At 42.9% G+C, this 17,620-nt stretch overlaps 1 protein-coding gene across 1 annotated transcript in view; it reads left to right on the forward strand.

Annotated features, from left to right (window-relative positions):
* Positions 1–17,620, forward strand: part of LOC124711853 (sodium-coupled monocarboxylate transporter 1-like) — a 213,702-nt gene that overhangs the window by 40,527 nt on the left and 155,555 nt on the right. The window contains exon 2 of the mRNA XM_047242080.1: positions 7,139–7,391. Within this exon, the coding sequence (XP_047098036.1) occupies positions 7,180–7,391 (212 nt within the window). The 5' untranslated portion in view covers positions 7,139–7,179. The remainder of the gene's footprint in view (positions 1–7,138; positions 7,392–17,620) is intronic.

Below are 17,620 nucleotides of genomic sequence, written 5' to 3' on the forward strand. Positions count from 1 at the left end.
CCCTTGTCCGCTCACCACGTGTATTCGTCGCCTCCGCGCGTTTCCCGCCAAAATTGTCTGCCTCGGAGCTCAATCACGCAACGGTCGACCGTTCGCAGCCACACATTTGGCGCCATGTTCAAACCTGTCGATGCCGGCTGCTCACTGTCCACCACATGTCCCTGTGCGAATGAGAACTCAGTGCTACACTTTTGGCGGCAAAGTCTGCTCGACAGTGGAATCCGCCATAACTATATAACAGCACGTTTGGACCGCACTAGAACGCCCGCTAATTGACTCACTCTCGCTCGCGCGTAATAACTGTACAATCGCTGCGCCGCCGCCCCGCTTACGTCACACACCCTCCATACACGCGACAGACATAGCGTAGCAAAAACCACCAAGTACGCTATTCTTATATGCATTTTCGAGCTCCTTGGATATGGTTTTGCTGCTTTTATCTGCTTGGACTTGAACGTAAATTATGACTATCTTTTTCCCTCATTTCTCCTTTCTGCTGTGAATTACTTTTATGAAGATAAAGAAGAATAGGGGTTGGTGACCAGTCCAAAACGTCTTTAGACATCATCAAAGATCTAGCAGGAACTAGGATATCGGATGATGAAAGTAAGCGTCCGCGTCCTTTTCCAAGGAACCATGCCTCAGTTTACTTTGGACGATTTACGGGAAGGACAGATAACCTAAATCGTGCTGGTCTTTTGGTGATCTGAAACTCCGTCCTCCATGATACGAGTACAGTGTCCTACCACGTAGCCATGGCTTCGAATGTACAACGGAACACCTATAAAAGAGCACAATTTTATTTCCACATGCGTCAGACTATCTTAATCGCAAGTAATTGTACTTTATTTTATTTTCTATATTTTTAATTTATTTATTGCTTATTTAACCTGACCATACTAGGGCCTTAAGGCTCCCTCTCACACTGGACCACGAACAACACAAGCTAAAAATATTACAAACCACCAACAATAATATGAAAATTAGTAATAATAATAATAATGGTAACAATAATAGTAGTAGTAGTAGTAGTAGTAGTAAGAACAGGCAATAAGAACGATATTGATTAGCTTAGCAGTGCTGAGGCATTGTTTAGTGCACTGACGGAAAAAAAATCGCTACACCAGGAACGAGTTGTGCGACAAAAAAGAAAGTTGGCGGGCACGTTTCTACAGCTCCAAGATGGTATCTATTCGGATTTCACACGTCATATAAGAGTCACACTAGTAGCGCCACTATAAGGATGCAGATCAGGTTTACTTAAAATACACGCTGTAACTGTGGCGAGCGTTAGCTACGTTTTGAGACTGGACGTGATGAGTAGCTGTTAGTCAAGAATGCCTTTAAGGAGACAAAGACGACATTATCAGCACCTCAAGGAGTTTGAACGAGTTCGCGTAATATGGCTACTAGAAGCTGGATGTTCCTTCTGCGATGCTGCAGATAGACTTGAATGGAATGTAGCCACAGTACACGATTGCCGGCAGCGATGGTCACTAGAATGTACGGTCACAAAAAGACGGGGCTCGTGACAAGCCATTGTTTTCGGTGTGTGGCTGTGGGGCGTCTTACTGCATCTGCAGCAGCAATTTGAGCAGTTGCTGACACCAAAGTCACACAACGAACGGTTACAAATCGGTCATTTCAAGGGCAGCTCCGAGATAGACGCCCTGTGGAGTGCATTCCATAGCGTACATTCCAATGACCCAAACCACCGTCATTCACAACTTCAGCGGTGTCAAGCGAGAGATCAGTTGGGGGCAGGATGAAGATCTATTGTGTTCTCTGGTGGTAGTTGGTTCTGTCTCGGGGCCAGTGATGTCCGTGTGTTGGTTAGGAAGGGGCCGGTTGAGGGCCTGCAACAATTGCTTCTGCATGCTAGGCCCACTGGACTTACACTACCATGAGTTATGTTCTGAGGCGTGATTTCTTATGACAGCAGTTACATTCTCGTGACTATCCCAAGCACCCTGACTGCTAATTTGTACGTTACTCTGGTCACTAGACCTGATGTGCTAATATTCATGAACAGCATTCCAGGGGCTGTTTTCCAACAGAATAACGCTCTTCCACATACCGCTGTTGTAACAAAATATACTCTATAGGGTGTCGACATATTGCCTTGGCCTGCTCGATTACCAGATCTATCTCCAGTAGAGCACATACAGGAAATCATCGCACGACAACTCAAGCGTCATCCACAAACAGCAACAACAGTTCCTGTGTTTACCGACCAAGTGCAACAGGCATAGAACTCCATCCCACGAACTGAATCCGGCACCGGTACACACAATGCACGCGCGTTTTCTTTGTTGCATTCAATGCCCGCGTCCTGGCGGTTACATCGGTTATCATTGTAATAGCATTTCACATTTGCAATGGCTTATCTAGCACATTAGCCTATGATTTTGCAATGGTAATGACTTACACATGTACCTCGATAAATGTATTCCCAAGTTTCTTTACAGTAACTTATTTACGAGTTCTTTTCTTCAGTGCATTATCAGAAGCGCATAGTTTAAGAAAGAAGGCGGATACTGCAATAAGAGTGGTAATGGCTGTTGAGAAAGAATATAATTTCGGTAGAGAGTTCTATAAACAAGGCGGAGGAAATGCAGTGGTGGAGGGAGAATTGACGAGAATGAACAGCAAACATATGGAAAGTTTGGAACTGGATGAAACAACATGTGAATCACGTTTACAGTACAAAGCCTTATCAGGATGAAGAGAAAGAAGCGGTGACTTTTAACGATGGAATATATATTTCAAGGGTATGTAAAATATATAAATGTGTAGTAAAAGGTTGATTACGTTACTTAGAAGTCTTGTATAGCTACCGAGTATCACAACATACAGGCGTCTGCTACGGCAAAAGTAAAATCAACGGCAGTATCTGTTGTGGACTGACAAGACAGCCAGTCCACAGTGACGGGTAACCGAAAGGCACGCGTTTAACTCACGCAGGCTGGCGTGAGGTCTGAAACAGGATACGTAATGAATGCTATAAAGAAAAGTACGTAGCTGCTGGAATACTTAACTTTAATCCACAATTGGTGAACATTGGTCTTGTTGATACAGTATATGCGTCATTAGATACATAGCAAAGGATAATTGGCGCCTTGCTAGGTCGTAGCAATTGACTTAGCTGAAGGCTATGCTAACTATCGTCTCGGCAAATGAGAGCGTAATTCTCAATGAACCATGGCTAGCAACGTCGGCTGTACAATTGGGGCGAGTGCTAGTAAGTCTCTCTAGACCTGCCGTGTGGCGGCGCTCGGTCTGCAATTACTGACAGTGGCGACACGCGGGTCCGTCGTATACTAGCGGACCGCGGCCGATTTAAAAGCTACCACCTAGCAAGTGTGGTGTCTGGCGGTGACACCACAGTATCCGAATACACTTACACTGATTAAACGCGCAACGCTGTCTATTTGAAGAAGAGAGACAGAGAAAAATGCGCGATTCTGATAGTAAGGAACAGTGTGGTTGTCCAGTACTCCAAGGTACTGATATACGTAAGGTCTCTGCCGACGAAACTTGGATCAACTACGTATTTCCATATTTTCCGTTCTTTTCTGTGCATTACTATCTCTCTTTGCTCTAGCAGCGTGCTCTGCGTGTTAACAACTAGTTGGAGAAGACCTTTACCCTCAGCGGCAATGGTTGTAAGGAGCAGTGATGTGCTCTGAGATTACCAGCATTCACAAAACACACATGCAGTATTTATTTACCTTCCACTACTATAAATTTACACTCTGTGCATACCTTTACATAACGAGTCATTGTTCGTCGTGTATCTGCGTACCAGGAACGCTTGGCTTGTAGCCTTGAAGTCATTCATAAGTGGCTGTCACTACTAATTTTAGTCTTTGCGACTGAGTATCACGTGTCTGATTTTCGTTCCGCAGTTAAATGAAGTTAATCATTTCATTTACGCTATGTAGCGAAGCTTTTAAACGAATGTACAACGGAAAATCGGACTCAAACGTCGCTACTCATCGTCACAAATTTAGATATTTTACTCGATGTCTGAGAATAGAAAAAGATACGGGACATCGTTATTCTAGAAGCTTAGTACGAGTATAATGTCTTTTCTTTCCAGTTGGTATTCTGGTAATTGTGCTTACCTAATAATTTGGAACACTTCACCCTATTTCTTTACCTCTATCTATATAAGATAACAGTAGTATACAAACTACTCGATGAAACTCAGTGTGGTTCTTTTATTCAAAATTTAGGTTCTTTAGCAGAACTGGTTATTAGGAAGCTATGATAAAGGGATGTAGACAGTGTGACATATGGAAGTTTAGGTCGGTCCGAAAGGCGTGTATGGATACCGAATGGTTAAGGCGATCACTCGCCGTAAGTGGGAAATTCGCGTTCGAATTCCAGTACGGCACAAATTTTCCACTTGTCACCAATAGGGGGTAGTTCTTTACCTAAAACAGCTGCAGGTGAGTTATTTGCATTCAGCAAATTAATTTTCAGAAACATAATTAGTTATTACATTTTTGACAGTTGTAAAACGTACCAGCCTTGCTGGATGTGTATTAACTGGAATGTATACACATACCCACCGGGTACAGCGAATCGAAAAATAAGCCATACGCAGTCGCTAAAATTGTCTCTGATTACGGCATTGAGTTATTTCTATTGACATCATTCTTGCTAAGTTTAACTCAGTCACCCATCTTTAAATAAATTGATTAACTGAACAAAACAATTAGGAACCAACCACTAGTAGAGTGTGTAAGTAGGCTGTTTAGGTTTTTATGTTGGTAACGCCACGTAGTGCTCTGTATGAAAATCGCTGACTGCGCCGTGTGCACTCTGTGGCTGGTTGGACTCATTGTTGGAATATTTGCTAGTGTAGCGTTGGGCAGGTGGATGTGAACACCCAGCAGTGGTGAATGTGGGGAGAGAGTTGCTGGCAGAGTTTTGAGAGGTTACTATGAGCGGACGATCTGGACGACTGGATATCATGAACTGATATATATATATTATGACTTTTGAACATTATTGAGGTAAATACATTGTTTGCTCTCTATCAAAATCCTTCATCTGCTAACTATGCCTACGAGTAGTTAGTGCCGTCAGTAGTTAGAATCTTTTATTTGGCTGGTAGTAGTGGCGCTCGCTGTATTGCAGTAGTTCGAGTAACGAAGATTTTTGTGAGGTAATTGATTCATGAAAGGTAAAGGTTATTGTTAGTCAGGGCCATTCTTTTTTAGGGATTATTGAAAGTCAGACCGCGTTGCGCTAAAATTATTGCAATGAAGTTCTCTCCTGGCGTTTGCATTATTAAATATAAGCCTGTCCACTAGTAGGTAATACGGTGTGTGCCGTAAAATTCAGTACGGCGTGAAACACAATTTTTCCTGTGTTACTGGAGTTTAAATTTTTACCGTACATCCATTTCTTCTTGTCTATGACCACTTTCATCAAAAATTCATAAGCAATTTCCTGTCCGAATACGGGCTAATACCGAGATATCTCCTTTGTTAGGTAAGCCAATCACTTACAACAAATTTTTATACACGAAAGGCACCTGCAACAATGTGACCTCAGTGCACCTGGACTAACCACTCCATTAACAGTGGCAACACACACTGTTGGCACCAGATCACACTGAAACTTGGGTCCAATAAGGCTGTCAGACCTATCACTCTATTCTTTCCTATGATCTATGCTGAGTAGCTACTATCCACCCATCGGTTGCTTTGAAAAGACACTCTATAATTTCTTGGATTATGGTCCAGGGCCATCACACTGTCAGGCTCATGATACGGACCTAAACAACTCCTGCGTTGTGGGAGGGTTAGGGTCTCGTACTGGACCACTAAACCATCCGCATACAGTCGTGATCGCAACTTCAGAAAAGCTTCTGTGAAGTTTGGAAGGTAGAAGACGAAGTACTGGCAGAAATGAAGCTGTGAGGACGGGTCGTGAGTCGTGCTTGGGTAGTTCAGATGGTAGAGCACTTGCCTGCGAAAGGCAAAGGTCCCGAATTCGAGTCTCGGTCCGGCACACAGTTTTAATCCGCCAGGATGTTTCGTATCAGCGCACACTCCACTGCAGAGTGAAAAATCTCATTCTGGCAGCTGTACCCTGTCGTCAATACGCCGTGCGTATAAAGAGTGAGTCCGTTCTGCGGTGTAGACAAGTAAACACTCGAAAGACTTATACAACGATGTACTTTGGCACGAGCATGTTTACAAAGCATTAGGCGATTCCTGCCCCCATGCTTCTCAATTTAAAAAAAAATGGCTCTGAGCACTATGGGACTTAACAGCTGTGGTCATCAGTCCCCTAGAACTTAGAACTACTTTAAACCTAACTAACCTAAGGACATCACACATATCCATGCCCGAGGCAGGATTCGAACCTGCGACCGTAGCAGTCGTGCGGTTCCGGACTGCGCGCCTAGAACCGCGAGACCACCGCGGCCGGCCTCAATTTTAAAATATTTCTCAGATTACTCTGTGAATAGTTTCAGCCACAGAATTAAAAAGGATTATGTCACAATACTTTCGGAAGCCATTAAAGAAAGTGTATCATTGTGCTTTAAAATTTTTACTTCCTCAATATATTGATCGATACAATTGTTAAGACTCTTTACCAAATAAGAAAACTATACGTGTTTCTTAGCGTACTATCATTTCCCGACAACCTCTTTTTCATATCTAGAACCGTTCAAGAAATGAAAGGTACGTTACGTCTCACCTGGCTCAAGCTCAATGCCAGGAGGAGTATTCTGTATTGGACGTTCACCATTGAGGCTTGAAACTACTAACCTCTTTCGTTTAGTTCATTACTGCAACTTTTCTTGCACTTCGACGAGAAACGTGCTTCGCTTATGCGACGGAACTCCACGTAATCTTCGTGATTTGATTATTTTACACCTTACATAGTTTTATGTTCGTCAGACGTGTTGTTTGTCCGCTACAGAAAAGTAGCGATAGTTTCGTGAATATTGATGCGCATGGTAAGTGGTACATCAACATTAGATTCCTTTCAGCTTTATTTGTACTTCTTGGTTGTGTCACATGGAAAAGTCGCTATCCGTAGCCAAAAAATAAATTTCATTCAGAAATATTCATTTGACGTGTCTTAAATTTGTTTTGGTTTCTGTTCACAGGTGAATTATTGAAGCATTAATCGACCACTGAAGCCCAAAAGATGGACACGCCTTCGATGGTGAACGGCACCGAAGTAAACGACCGCTTGCTCTTCGGCATTGTAGATTTTGTCGTCTTCAGCGCCATGCTCGTGGGTTGCTCTGGCATCGGCGTCTACTTTGGCTTCTTCAAAATTGCCACCACTGCCGAGCAGTATTTGCTGGGAGGCCGCCGAATGGCTATTATCCCCGTTGCTGTCTCGCTGGTTGCCAGGTATGGTTGCTTTTATTTTCTTTTTCTTTAAAAAAAGTCATCAGTCTTTAGACTGATTTAGTGCCGCCCGCCATGAATTCCTCTCCCGTGCCACCTTCTTCATTTCAGAGTAGCAATTGCAACCTGCGTCCTCAGTTATTTACTGGATGTATTTCAATCTCTGTCCTCCTCTAGGTTTTACTTTCTCCAGCTCTCTCAAGTATCATGGAAGTTACTCCTTGACATCTTAACACATGTCACATGTCCTATCATCAATTTCTTGCCAGTGTTTTCCACATATTCCTCTCCTTATCGATCCACGTAAGTTTCATCATTCTTTTGTCGCATCACATCTCAAAATGATTCGATTATCTTCTGTTCCGGTTTTCCCACAGTAGATGTGTCACTAACAAACAATTCTGTGCTCCAAAAATACATTCTCAGAAATTTCTTCCTCAAATTAGGGCCTATGTTTGACACTAGTACACTTCACTTGGGCAGGATTCCCCTTTTTGGCAATGTTAACCTGCTCTTTATGTCGTCCTTGCTCTGCCTGTCATAGGTTCTTTTGCCGCCTAGCCAGCAGAATTCCTATTAAGTGATCCCCAGTACTGATCTTAAGTTTCTGGCTGTTCTCGTTTCTGCTACTTCTCATTGGTTTTGTCTTTTTCGATAAACTCGCAATCCATATCCTATAGTCATGGAACTGTTCATTCCATTCAACAGCTCCTGCAAGGTGAATATGGGATGGGGATAAGGAATGAAAGAGAAAGTCGCCTGGCAGAATTTTGCACAGAGCATAGCTTGATCATAGCTAACACTTTGTTTAAAAATCATGAAAGAAGGCTGTATACGTGGAAGAGGCCTGGAGAAATTGGAAGGTTTCAGATAGATTATATTATGGTAAGACAGAGCTGCAGGAACCAGGTTTTAAATTGTAAGCCATTTCTAGAGGCAGATGTGGACTCTGACCACAATCTATCGGTTATGAACTGTAGAGTAAAACTGAAGAAACTGGAAAAAGGTGGGAATTTAAGAAGATGGACCTGGATATACTGAAAGAACCAGAGGCTGTGGAGAGTTTCAGAGAGAGCATTAGAGAATGATTGACAGGAATGACGGAAAGGAATACGATAGAAGAAGAATGGGTTGCTTTGAGAGATAAAATAGTGAAAGCAGCAGAGGATCTAGTAGGTAAAAAGCCGAGGGCTAGTAGAAATCCTTGGGTAACAGAAGAGATATTGAATTTAATTGATGAAAGGGGAAAATGTAAAAACGTAGTAAATGAAGCAGGCAAAAAGGAATACAAACGTCTCAAGAATGAGATCGACAGGTAGTGCAAAATGGCTAAGCAGGGATGGCTACACGACAAATGTAAGGATGTAGAGGCTTATCTCATGAGGGGTAAGATAGATACTGCCTACAGGAAAATTAAAGAGAACCACTTGTATGAATATCAAGATCTCAGCTGAAAAACCAGTTCTAAGCAAAGAAAGGAAAGCAGAAAGTTGGAAGGAGTACGAGTGTTTAGAGGGTCTATACAAGGGCGATGTACTTGAGGCCAGTGTTATGGAAATGGAAGAGGACGTAAGTGAAGATGAAATGGCAGATGTGATACTGCGTGAACAATTTGACAGAGCACTGAAAGACCTAAATCTAAACAAGTCCCCGGGAGTTCACAAACTTCCATTAGAACTACTGATAACCTTGAGATAGACAGCTATGATAAAACTGTACCATCTGGTGAGCAAGATGTATGAGACACGCGAAATACCCTCAGACTTTAAGAAGAATATAATAATTCCAATCCCTAAGAAAGCAGGTGTTGACAGTTGTAAAAATTACCGAACTATCAGTTTAATAAATCACGGCTGCAAAATACTTACACGAATTCTTTACAGACGAATGGAAGAACGTAGAAGCCGACCTTTGGGAAGATCAGTTCGAATTACGTAGAAATGTCGGGACACGTGAGGCAATACTGACCCTACGACTTACCTTAGAAAGTCAAACCTACGTTTCTAGCATTTGTAGACATAGAGAAAGCTTCTGACAATGTTGACTGGAATACTCTCTTTCAAGTTCTGGAGGTGGTAAGGGTGAAATACAGGGGGCGAAAAGCTATTTGCAATCTGTACAAGAACGAGATGGCAGTTATAAGAATCGAGGGGCATGAAAGGGAAGCAGATGTTGGGAAGGGAGTGAGAATCGGATGTAGCCTATCCCCGATGTTATTCAGTTTGTATATTGAGCAAACAGTAAAGGAAATAAAAGAAAAATTGGGAGTAGGAACTAAAATCCACGGAGAAGAAATAAAAACTTTGAGGTTTGTCGATGACATTTTAATTCTGTCAGAGACAGGAAAGGACCTGGAAGACCATTTGAACGGAATGGACAGTGTCTTGAAAGGCGGATATAAGATAAACATCGACAGAAGCAAAACGCGGGTAATGGAATGTAGTCTAATTAAATCAGGTGTTGTTAAGGGAATTGGATTAGGAAATGAGACACTTAAAGTAGTAGATGAGTTCTGCTATTTAGGGAGCAAAATAATTGATGATTGTCTAAATACAGAGCAATGGCAAGGAAAGAGTTTTTGAAGAAGAGAAATTTGTTAACATCGAGTATGGATTTAACTGTCAGGAAGTCCTTTCTAAAAGTATTTGTGCGGAGTGTAGTCATGTATAATTGTGAAACATAGACGATGAATAATTTAGACAAGAAGAAAATAGAAGCTTTCGAAATGTGGTGCTACAGATGAATGCTGAAGGTTAGATGGGTAGATCACGTAGCTAATGAGGAGGTACTGAATAGAATCAGGGAGAAGAGGAATTTGTGGCACAACTTGACTAGAAGAAGGGATCGGTTAGTAGGACGCGTTCTGCATCTACAAGGGATCACCAATTTAGTGATGGAGGGAAGCTCGAATTGTTCGAATGGCTCTGAGCACTATGGGACTAACATCTGTCGTCATCAGTCCCCTAGAACTTAGAACTACTTAAACCTAACTAACCTAAGGACATCACACACATCCATGCCCGAGGCAGGATTCGAACCTACGACCGTAGCGGCCACGCGGTTCCAGACTGAAGCGCCTAGAACCGCACGGCCACACCGGCCGGCATGGATGGAAGCATGGAAGTTAAAAATCGTAGAGTTAGACCAAGAGAAGAATACGCTAAGCAGATTCAGAAGGATGTAGGTTGCACTAGTTACTCGGAAATGAAGAAGCTTGCACAGGATAGAGTAGAATGGAGAGCTGCATCAAACCAGTCTCTTGACTGAAGACCACAACAACAACAACAACAACAACGCTGGATATCGCTTGAAGAGACAGCACGTCTGTACAATGTTAAGAGTCAGGTCGAAATTGCATTTCTGATGAAAGAATGAACCAATGAAAGTTTACACCTCGCGCAAGCGGAGAACTTGCTTTTCCCCACACGACTGTCGGCAGGTGTACAACGTCTCGTATACATGCCACCCAGTATATTGTTCTTTGTGTTGACGGTGAAACGTGTTTATCTCAGAGGACGTGACATATTTTTACCGCTATTAGTTTTCAGTAATGATTCAACTTTTCATTTTAGTATTAAACTCTACCTGTAAAACGAGCGTATATGGAGGCTTCCTAACACTAAAAAAAATCGTTGACGCGACGTACAGATTCGTGTAGACTTAAATTGTTTTGTACCCTTTTTTTTGGGAGGTTGTATGGCCAAATAGGCTTTTAAGACCACAGAATGACTTGAATCAGCTGTCTTGAAATGCTGGCTTTTTTCAAAACTTCAGGTACTTTAATCTCATATTCAAATAACATGGAATCCAACACAGTGTCACTACGATGTAATGTCTCATTTCTGGATAGGAGGTAACGAACCTCGAGACATTTGCCCACATTCGTGGACTCCAATATCGCCAGAGATTACCCCAACGGGTACATGAAGAAATGTGATTTCATTCCTCCATTAGCTCGCTGCAAACATGATTTAAACAGCAGAACAACAGCATCACGGATTTCTATCGATGAAGAAATCTTACGTGAATTGTACGGTGTACTTACCTCTTCTGTAGACACTGGCTGTGTGGTTGGTGGTGGCCTCAGAGCATTTCTAATAATATAACAAGAACTTCACGGTTTTGCATGTATTATCTACTTCACATTTTGGATCATGCTTTCGTCTCTAAGCACAAATGCTGAAAGATCTTGTGGTGAAGTAGAGCTCATTCAGTTAATGTGCAGTACCTGCTGGCACGGCGTAAGTGAGGCGAAACGACTAAAAGCTAATACCGATTTTCAGACAATGGAAAGTCCAGAATAGAATAACGACAGTATTACGAAAAGGATAGTTTGCTGTTCACCACACAGGGGAGACGTTGACTCGCAGAAAGGCACAACGAAAAGACTGCTACGTATTTAAGCTTTCCCCCAAAACCATTCTTCCAAAGTGGAAAACATACACATATTAACACAAGCACAAACGCACATGACCACTCTCTCTGATCGCTGTGCCTGGACTGTGGACACCTTGTATGAATGTATGCTTTTTACTTCGGAAGAGGACCTTTTGGCCGAAAGCTTAAATGTATAATAGTCGTTTAATTGTGTTCGAAGACACATAAATAAGCGAGATATACTAATATGAGTTGCTCGAGTACATGTTAAAACGGTACGCCGTATAAACAATACTGAACCAAGGCTTCGATACTGGGAAGTCCCAACCCCCTAAGGGGACGGGGTCTTGCAACCACTTCATACCGAAGCCGAAGAACATGACTTTTCCAAAGGAAACGACCAGACAATTGTATCAATTTGCGCACCATCATTCGAAGAAAGGAAAAGCCTGTTAGGTCTGCCAAGTATCAAAGTGGATGTCATATTCAGTGCACTGAATCTCGTCTTGGTTTCTTTTGTGATCCATTTTTCGAGGTAAACTTCTAGGAGGTTGAGCTGTATTTATTAACTAATATATTTTGTTATCGATCACCTACATCACCCCATCCTCTGACATCAGTATCATTGCCCAAATCAATCGATCCATGAGTACATCGAGCTAGGTAGAAAATTCACTGTGTAAGCCATTTCAGTTGCAAAATTATTTACAGAATTTTACTGAAGAAAAAACAATCTCCCACATCTGACACAATCCCGTAATTACTTTACTTAGCAAGAATCTTCCACGGCATGAAAAACTGTCAGCCTCCTTCCCACAAAGTTCACAATATTCAGTAAAACTGTAATAAACATTAAATTCGAATCTGGCAGAGTGGGTGTTAAAGTGATTTTAGCACAGTGGCCCATTTGCAAAGGTCTAGGAAGGTACAGGAGGGAGCAATGATTGTGAATTAGTAGTTTGCATAGATTTTATAGATTTTCGGAAAGCTTTTGACTTAGTTTCAAGAAAATGTGTAGTAATAGCTCTAGAAAAAGAGACAATGACTCATCCTATTAGTATACTGAAGAAAATGTAGCTCAATAACACAGTTTACGTTACAATCCATGTGGAAAGCAAGAAACGTAGAATTGAAAGAGGCGTATTACCAAGCTCAGTATCTGCAGTCCTATATAAAGTTTCGCATTTCCAATCCTTCATAACGAAGATAGCATACATAAATGGAACACCTTAACTTCGCTAGTGACGGTGTAATGCACGGATCTAGTGCAGGTATTTTTCAATAACGGATGGAGCAGCGTAATACAAACAACCTGAAAGACAGCATGAAAATGAACGATAGTACTTTTAGATATAATGTCTATGGAACTATAGTGACAGCTATGTCTTGATTATAAAAAAGAGGTCTACATCGCGTTCATTTAATGTTAATACCGTTAACGCTTTGGGTCACCATATCATCATCATCATCAGACGACACTCAAGGAAGCGGTGACTTTGGTTTCAACGTAATGCCGAATGGTATCAAATGTTGAGCATATGCCTACTCACCGAAAGTACTAACAACGTTGTCGTCTAATAAACGCGGTTGACAGGAGGAAACCACGACGTTCGGATCACGGATTTACTTCAAACTTTGTACACCTTTAGGAAGTCGTAGATGCAACTACGACTTTTCCAAAGGAAACAACGAGACAATTGCATCAATTTGCGCGGCATCATCACTGTGAGCGGGAATATTTGTGCAACTTAGTACATTTTGCTGAAAATGAACGAATCTAAGATATTCGGTTTGTAGATAAGACTAAGGTAACGACGTTCATGTTCACGAATTGCCCTTTGAATTCGATTCGTCACCTCCCGCCTGTTGTGGAGCCAGTTTCATCGGACAGCGATCTATATTCATTCCCAATTACTTGTGGCGAGCAACAACCGTTATCCATGGAATGACAACGAGTTGAAAGCCCTGCAGTATTAATAGGGTACATTTCCGTTCGTTAATGCAGGCCCATGCAGAGAACAAAAGGAATCCAATATGTCATTGAGTAAGGATATATTATCGACATGACGTAGCAGTACCATAACATCATCCACCTACGCTAGTACCGAGTTGGTTTCTCTCAATACCTTCCAGCCACGTAATTGATCAGTAATACGGTGAAGCAGAGTTTCTAAGGCCAAGACAAAAAGCAACAGCCCCGTCGGATTTGGGGAATACATTGGATTTGGGGAGTACATTGTCCATACAATTCGACAGATACATGAATACCAGTAAAATGGTTGTATAATACCTGACAGGCAGTACAACTGACCGGTCCACTTGAGCACCTACATCGAGAAACCATGACTGACCTGGTCAAAGGCCTCATTAATGTCAATAAAAAGTAAGGCTCCAGAGGCAGAAGTCGCTGCAGCCACCGAGACAACGTCGCGGTATTCGATTACAGAAGTCAGAATCATGAGCCCAAGCACACAGCGTTGACGAACATCAATAATTTTCTTTAGCAGTATCGACAAACGGCTATTGACCGTCCGGGCTACAGTTTTGTAACCGAAATTAAGTAGTGTGAACGGTCGGAATTTATCAATGTCTGGACGTCTGGTTGTCTTCGGAATTAAAACGATTTTACCAAACATGAAGGGATCAGGAATCTAACCCACCCGGATAACCTCATTTACCTGTGACGTAACGGTATCATCTATAAGATGCAAGAAATGTACATAAAATTCCTTAGAAATACTGTCGAGTCTCGGCGTTTTCTGAAGGTGAACCAATAATAAGGCGATGTACATCGTATTAAGTAAAGTCACTTAGAATATCATCATTTAATGCGAGAGTAACCACGCAATGGAGGAGAGGCCGCGTAGTTTGAGGCGCCATGACACGGATTGCGCTGCCCCTCGCGCCGGAGGTTCGAGTCCTTTCTCTGGCATGGGAGTGTGTGTCGTTTTCAGTATAATTTAGTTTACGTAGTGTGTAAAACTAGGGACCGATGACCTCAGCATTTTGGTCCCTTAGGAAGAGACACACATTTGACCACTTTTCAGGAAAGGAGTAGACCGATAATGGACATTCATATCAGTAGGAGGGTCATCATAAAGTTCAGTAAAGTAATTATAGGTAGCTGTGGAAATGTGACGTTAGGATGACGGTATGTGACCATCGGTATGAGTAAGGAACGTGATACATGCTCGTTTGCGTCGCGTCCGCAGCCGGACAAGGTGTTATAAGGAGCTCAGCTCATTCAGTAGGAAGGAGCGAGATTTTGATCGCACCCTGAGTTCTTCCAGTTGTTGCCTCTTAAACGGAAGACGTTTCTCCTTAGCATAGCGGAGATCCATAATCCATAATTGACGTAAAATGGAATAATAAACTCCTGGGTCCGACAAAGATCCCTCGCCCTCTCAGCACCGTTATGCATTATGGCTTTCCGGAGCAAAGGTTTGTCATTCCATGACCACTGTTCCATACGAGAAAGATAACGGTCGTGCGAAGGCAAGCTAAGGGTCCAAACCTCTCGAACGGGTACAGTTTTACTGGTTGCGGCACATGAGTTAAATTTGAATCTACTGTACAGTGATCAGTGAAACACGGGGGTGTCACGTCTATCGCTACTGGAGCTAGCTGTAAAATGCGTGTACCTGACGAGAGTGGGATATTAACAGATCCACGCATGTAGTATTTTCGGAGAACGCACCAAATCGTCTAGTTTCTTACTGAAATTAAAATTAGGGGTCTGATGCATACGACGCTGAACACTATCAAAATCTCCGCCTAACAGAAGTGCCTGCGGAGTTTTACGAAATAAATAAACTACATCCTCGTTACGAAAAACACGCACGATCTGTGGCACCACCAGATCTTGAAGGAGCATAAAGAAGAATCGAAGTAAGGTAACAAAAAGTGCAGCCTATTCGTCGGCCGTATTCCCTGTTTGCAAAATAACGCAGTACCAGTAGATAGCTCAGGAGTGACATTAAAGAAAACAGCAAAGGCAAGAGTAGAAAAATTTTCAAATAATACTTGTTGCAAAAATATGACGTCTGCACCTGAATCGTAAATAACCTGTAGCAGTACCGCAAGTCTAAACTAGAACATAATTCTGTTCACATTCAAGGTAAGGAAGATACAGGCCTGCATCTATCAATTAACAAAACTATGCAGTTGATTACTTGGATTACAGTCCATGGCAGAATCAACGCATTAATCTGAATGAAGAAGTGGATCCCACTCGTCCACCCTCTGCCAGTTCTTCATTTTCTCGCGATGCCACGCGCTCAGCTTAAAAATGATGTTTGTTGCGGCTGCGCGGGAAGGTGACTGCTGCGTGGGACAAAATGGGGGCTCCTGCGGAAATACAGTATCAACGGTATCAGAAACTGACGGTACGTCTTTTACCGTCACCACATGTGCCGCTGGTATACTTGGGCCGATCTGGCTTAGATCAGCAGCAGCTTGTGGCACGCTTTCCCCATCTGGGGATGCAGAACAAGGGTGGGGATATGTTACAGGTTCAGAGACGTCTAGCAGTTTCGTAGATATAGCACGGGGCTCCGGAACATGTCTATCCTCGTGTGATTCCGAAGGGGGTTTCGGGAGTCAGATCGGAGGGAGTGACTCGCGCTCTCTAATCTTGATTAGCAACCGATATGCTATCATCCGGTCTAAACTCAGAGAGGGGAGAGGCCTCCTCTACGGGAATCTTTTCAGTAAAGCGAAAAAGCGAAGAGGAATTGTCTGACTCCTCACGTCCGTTTACGCTTGCTTTGAAGCGAATGTGGTGGTGGCACGGAAGCCAAAAATGTTCAAATGTGTCTGAAATCTTCTGGGACTTAACTGCTAAGGTCATCAGTCTCTAAGATTACACACTACCTAACCTAAACCTAACCTAAATTATCCTAAGGACAAACACACACACCCATGCCCGAGGGAGGACTCGAACCTCCGCTGGGACGAGACGCACAGTCCATGACTGCAGCGCCCATAGACCGCTCGGCTAATCCCGCGCGGCCGGAAGCCACAATGGCGAAGTCCCGACGTGAGGCTAAGGTTGGAAATGAGCTAGCACCAACACGGAATGGCTCGCCTTGCCATTCAGAAAGGCCGTAAGGCACAATGGCTGTCACGTGGGGAATCAGATCCGCAAATGTTGGCCGTTTACGTTGTTCTTAATTGGACTGTAAGACGGTGACACGACGCGGCCAATTTGTCCACTCTCATTACATATAAAACAGGTCCCTTGTTGCCCTGTGTAAATTATATGCACTCGGTATCCACTTACCTGCAAATCAGAGGGAATATTCCGTTTAACTGCCATATCCACCGATCGAACTCCGCTGTAATCTTGTAAACGATGTTGAGTGGACCGGCGTTCCGCCGTATATTCCTTATATCTGAAAACGGAAGCAGGACGATCTTGAGGAAAATGTAATGAGCTTCGGGTGAAAAGTTAAACACCCTTACGTTTCCATATTCTACATCTACCTACATACATACTCCGCAATCCATCATACGGTGCGTGGCGGAGGGTACCTCGTACCACAACTAGCATCTTCTCTCCCTGTTCCATTCCCAAACAGAACGAGGGAAAAAGACTGCTCATTTGCCTCTATACGAGCCCTAATCTCTCTTATCTTATCTTTGTGGTCTCTCGGCGAAATATAAGTTGGCGGCAGTAAAATTGTACTGCAGTCAGCCTCAAATGCTGTTTCTCTAAATTTCTTCAGTAGCGATTCACGAAAAGAACGCCTCCTTTCCTCCTGAGACTCCCACCCGAAATCCTGAAGCATTTCCGTAACACTCGCGTGATGATCAAACCTACCAGTAACAAATCTAGTAGCCCGCCTCTGAATTGC

Source organism: Schistocerca piceifrons, chromosome 8, assembly GCF_021461385.2.
Source record: "Schistocerca piceifrons isolate TAMUIC-IGC-003096 chromosome 8, iqSchPice1.1, whole genome shotgun sequence".
Classification (NCBI taxonomy): Eukaryota; Metazoa; Arthropoda; class Insecta; order Orthoptera; family Acrididae; genus Schistocerca; species Schistocerca piceifrons.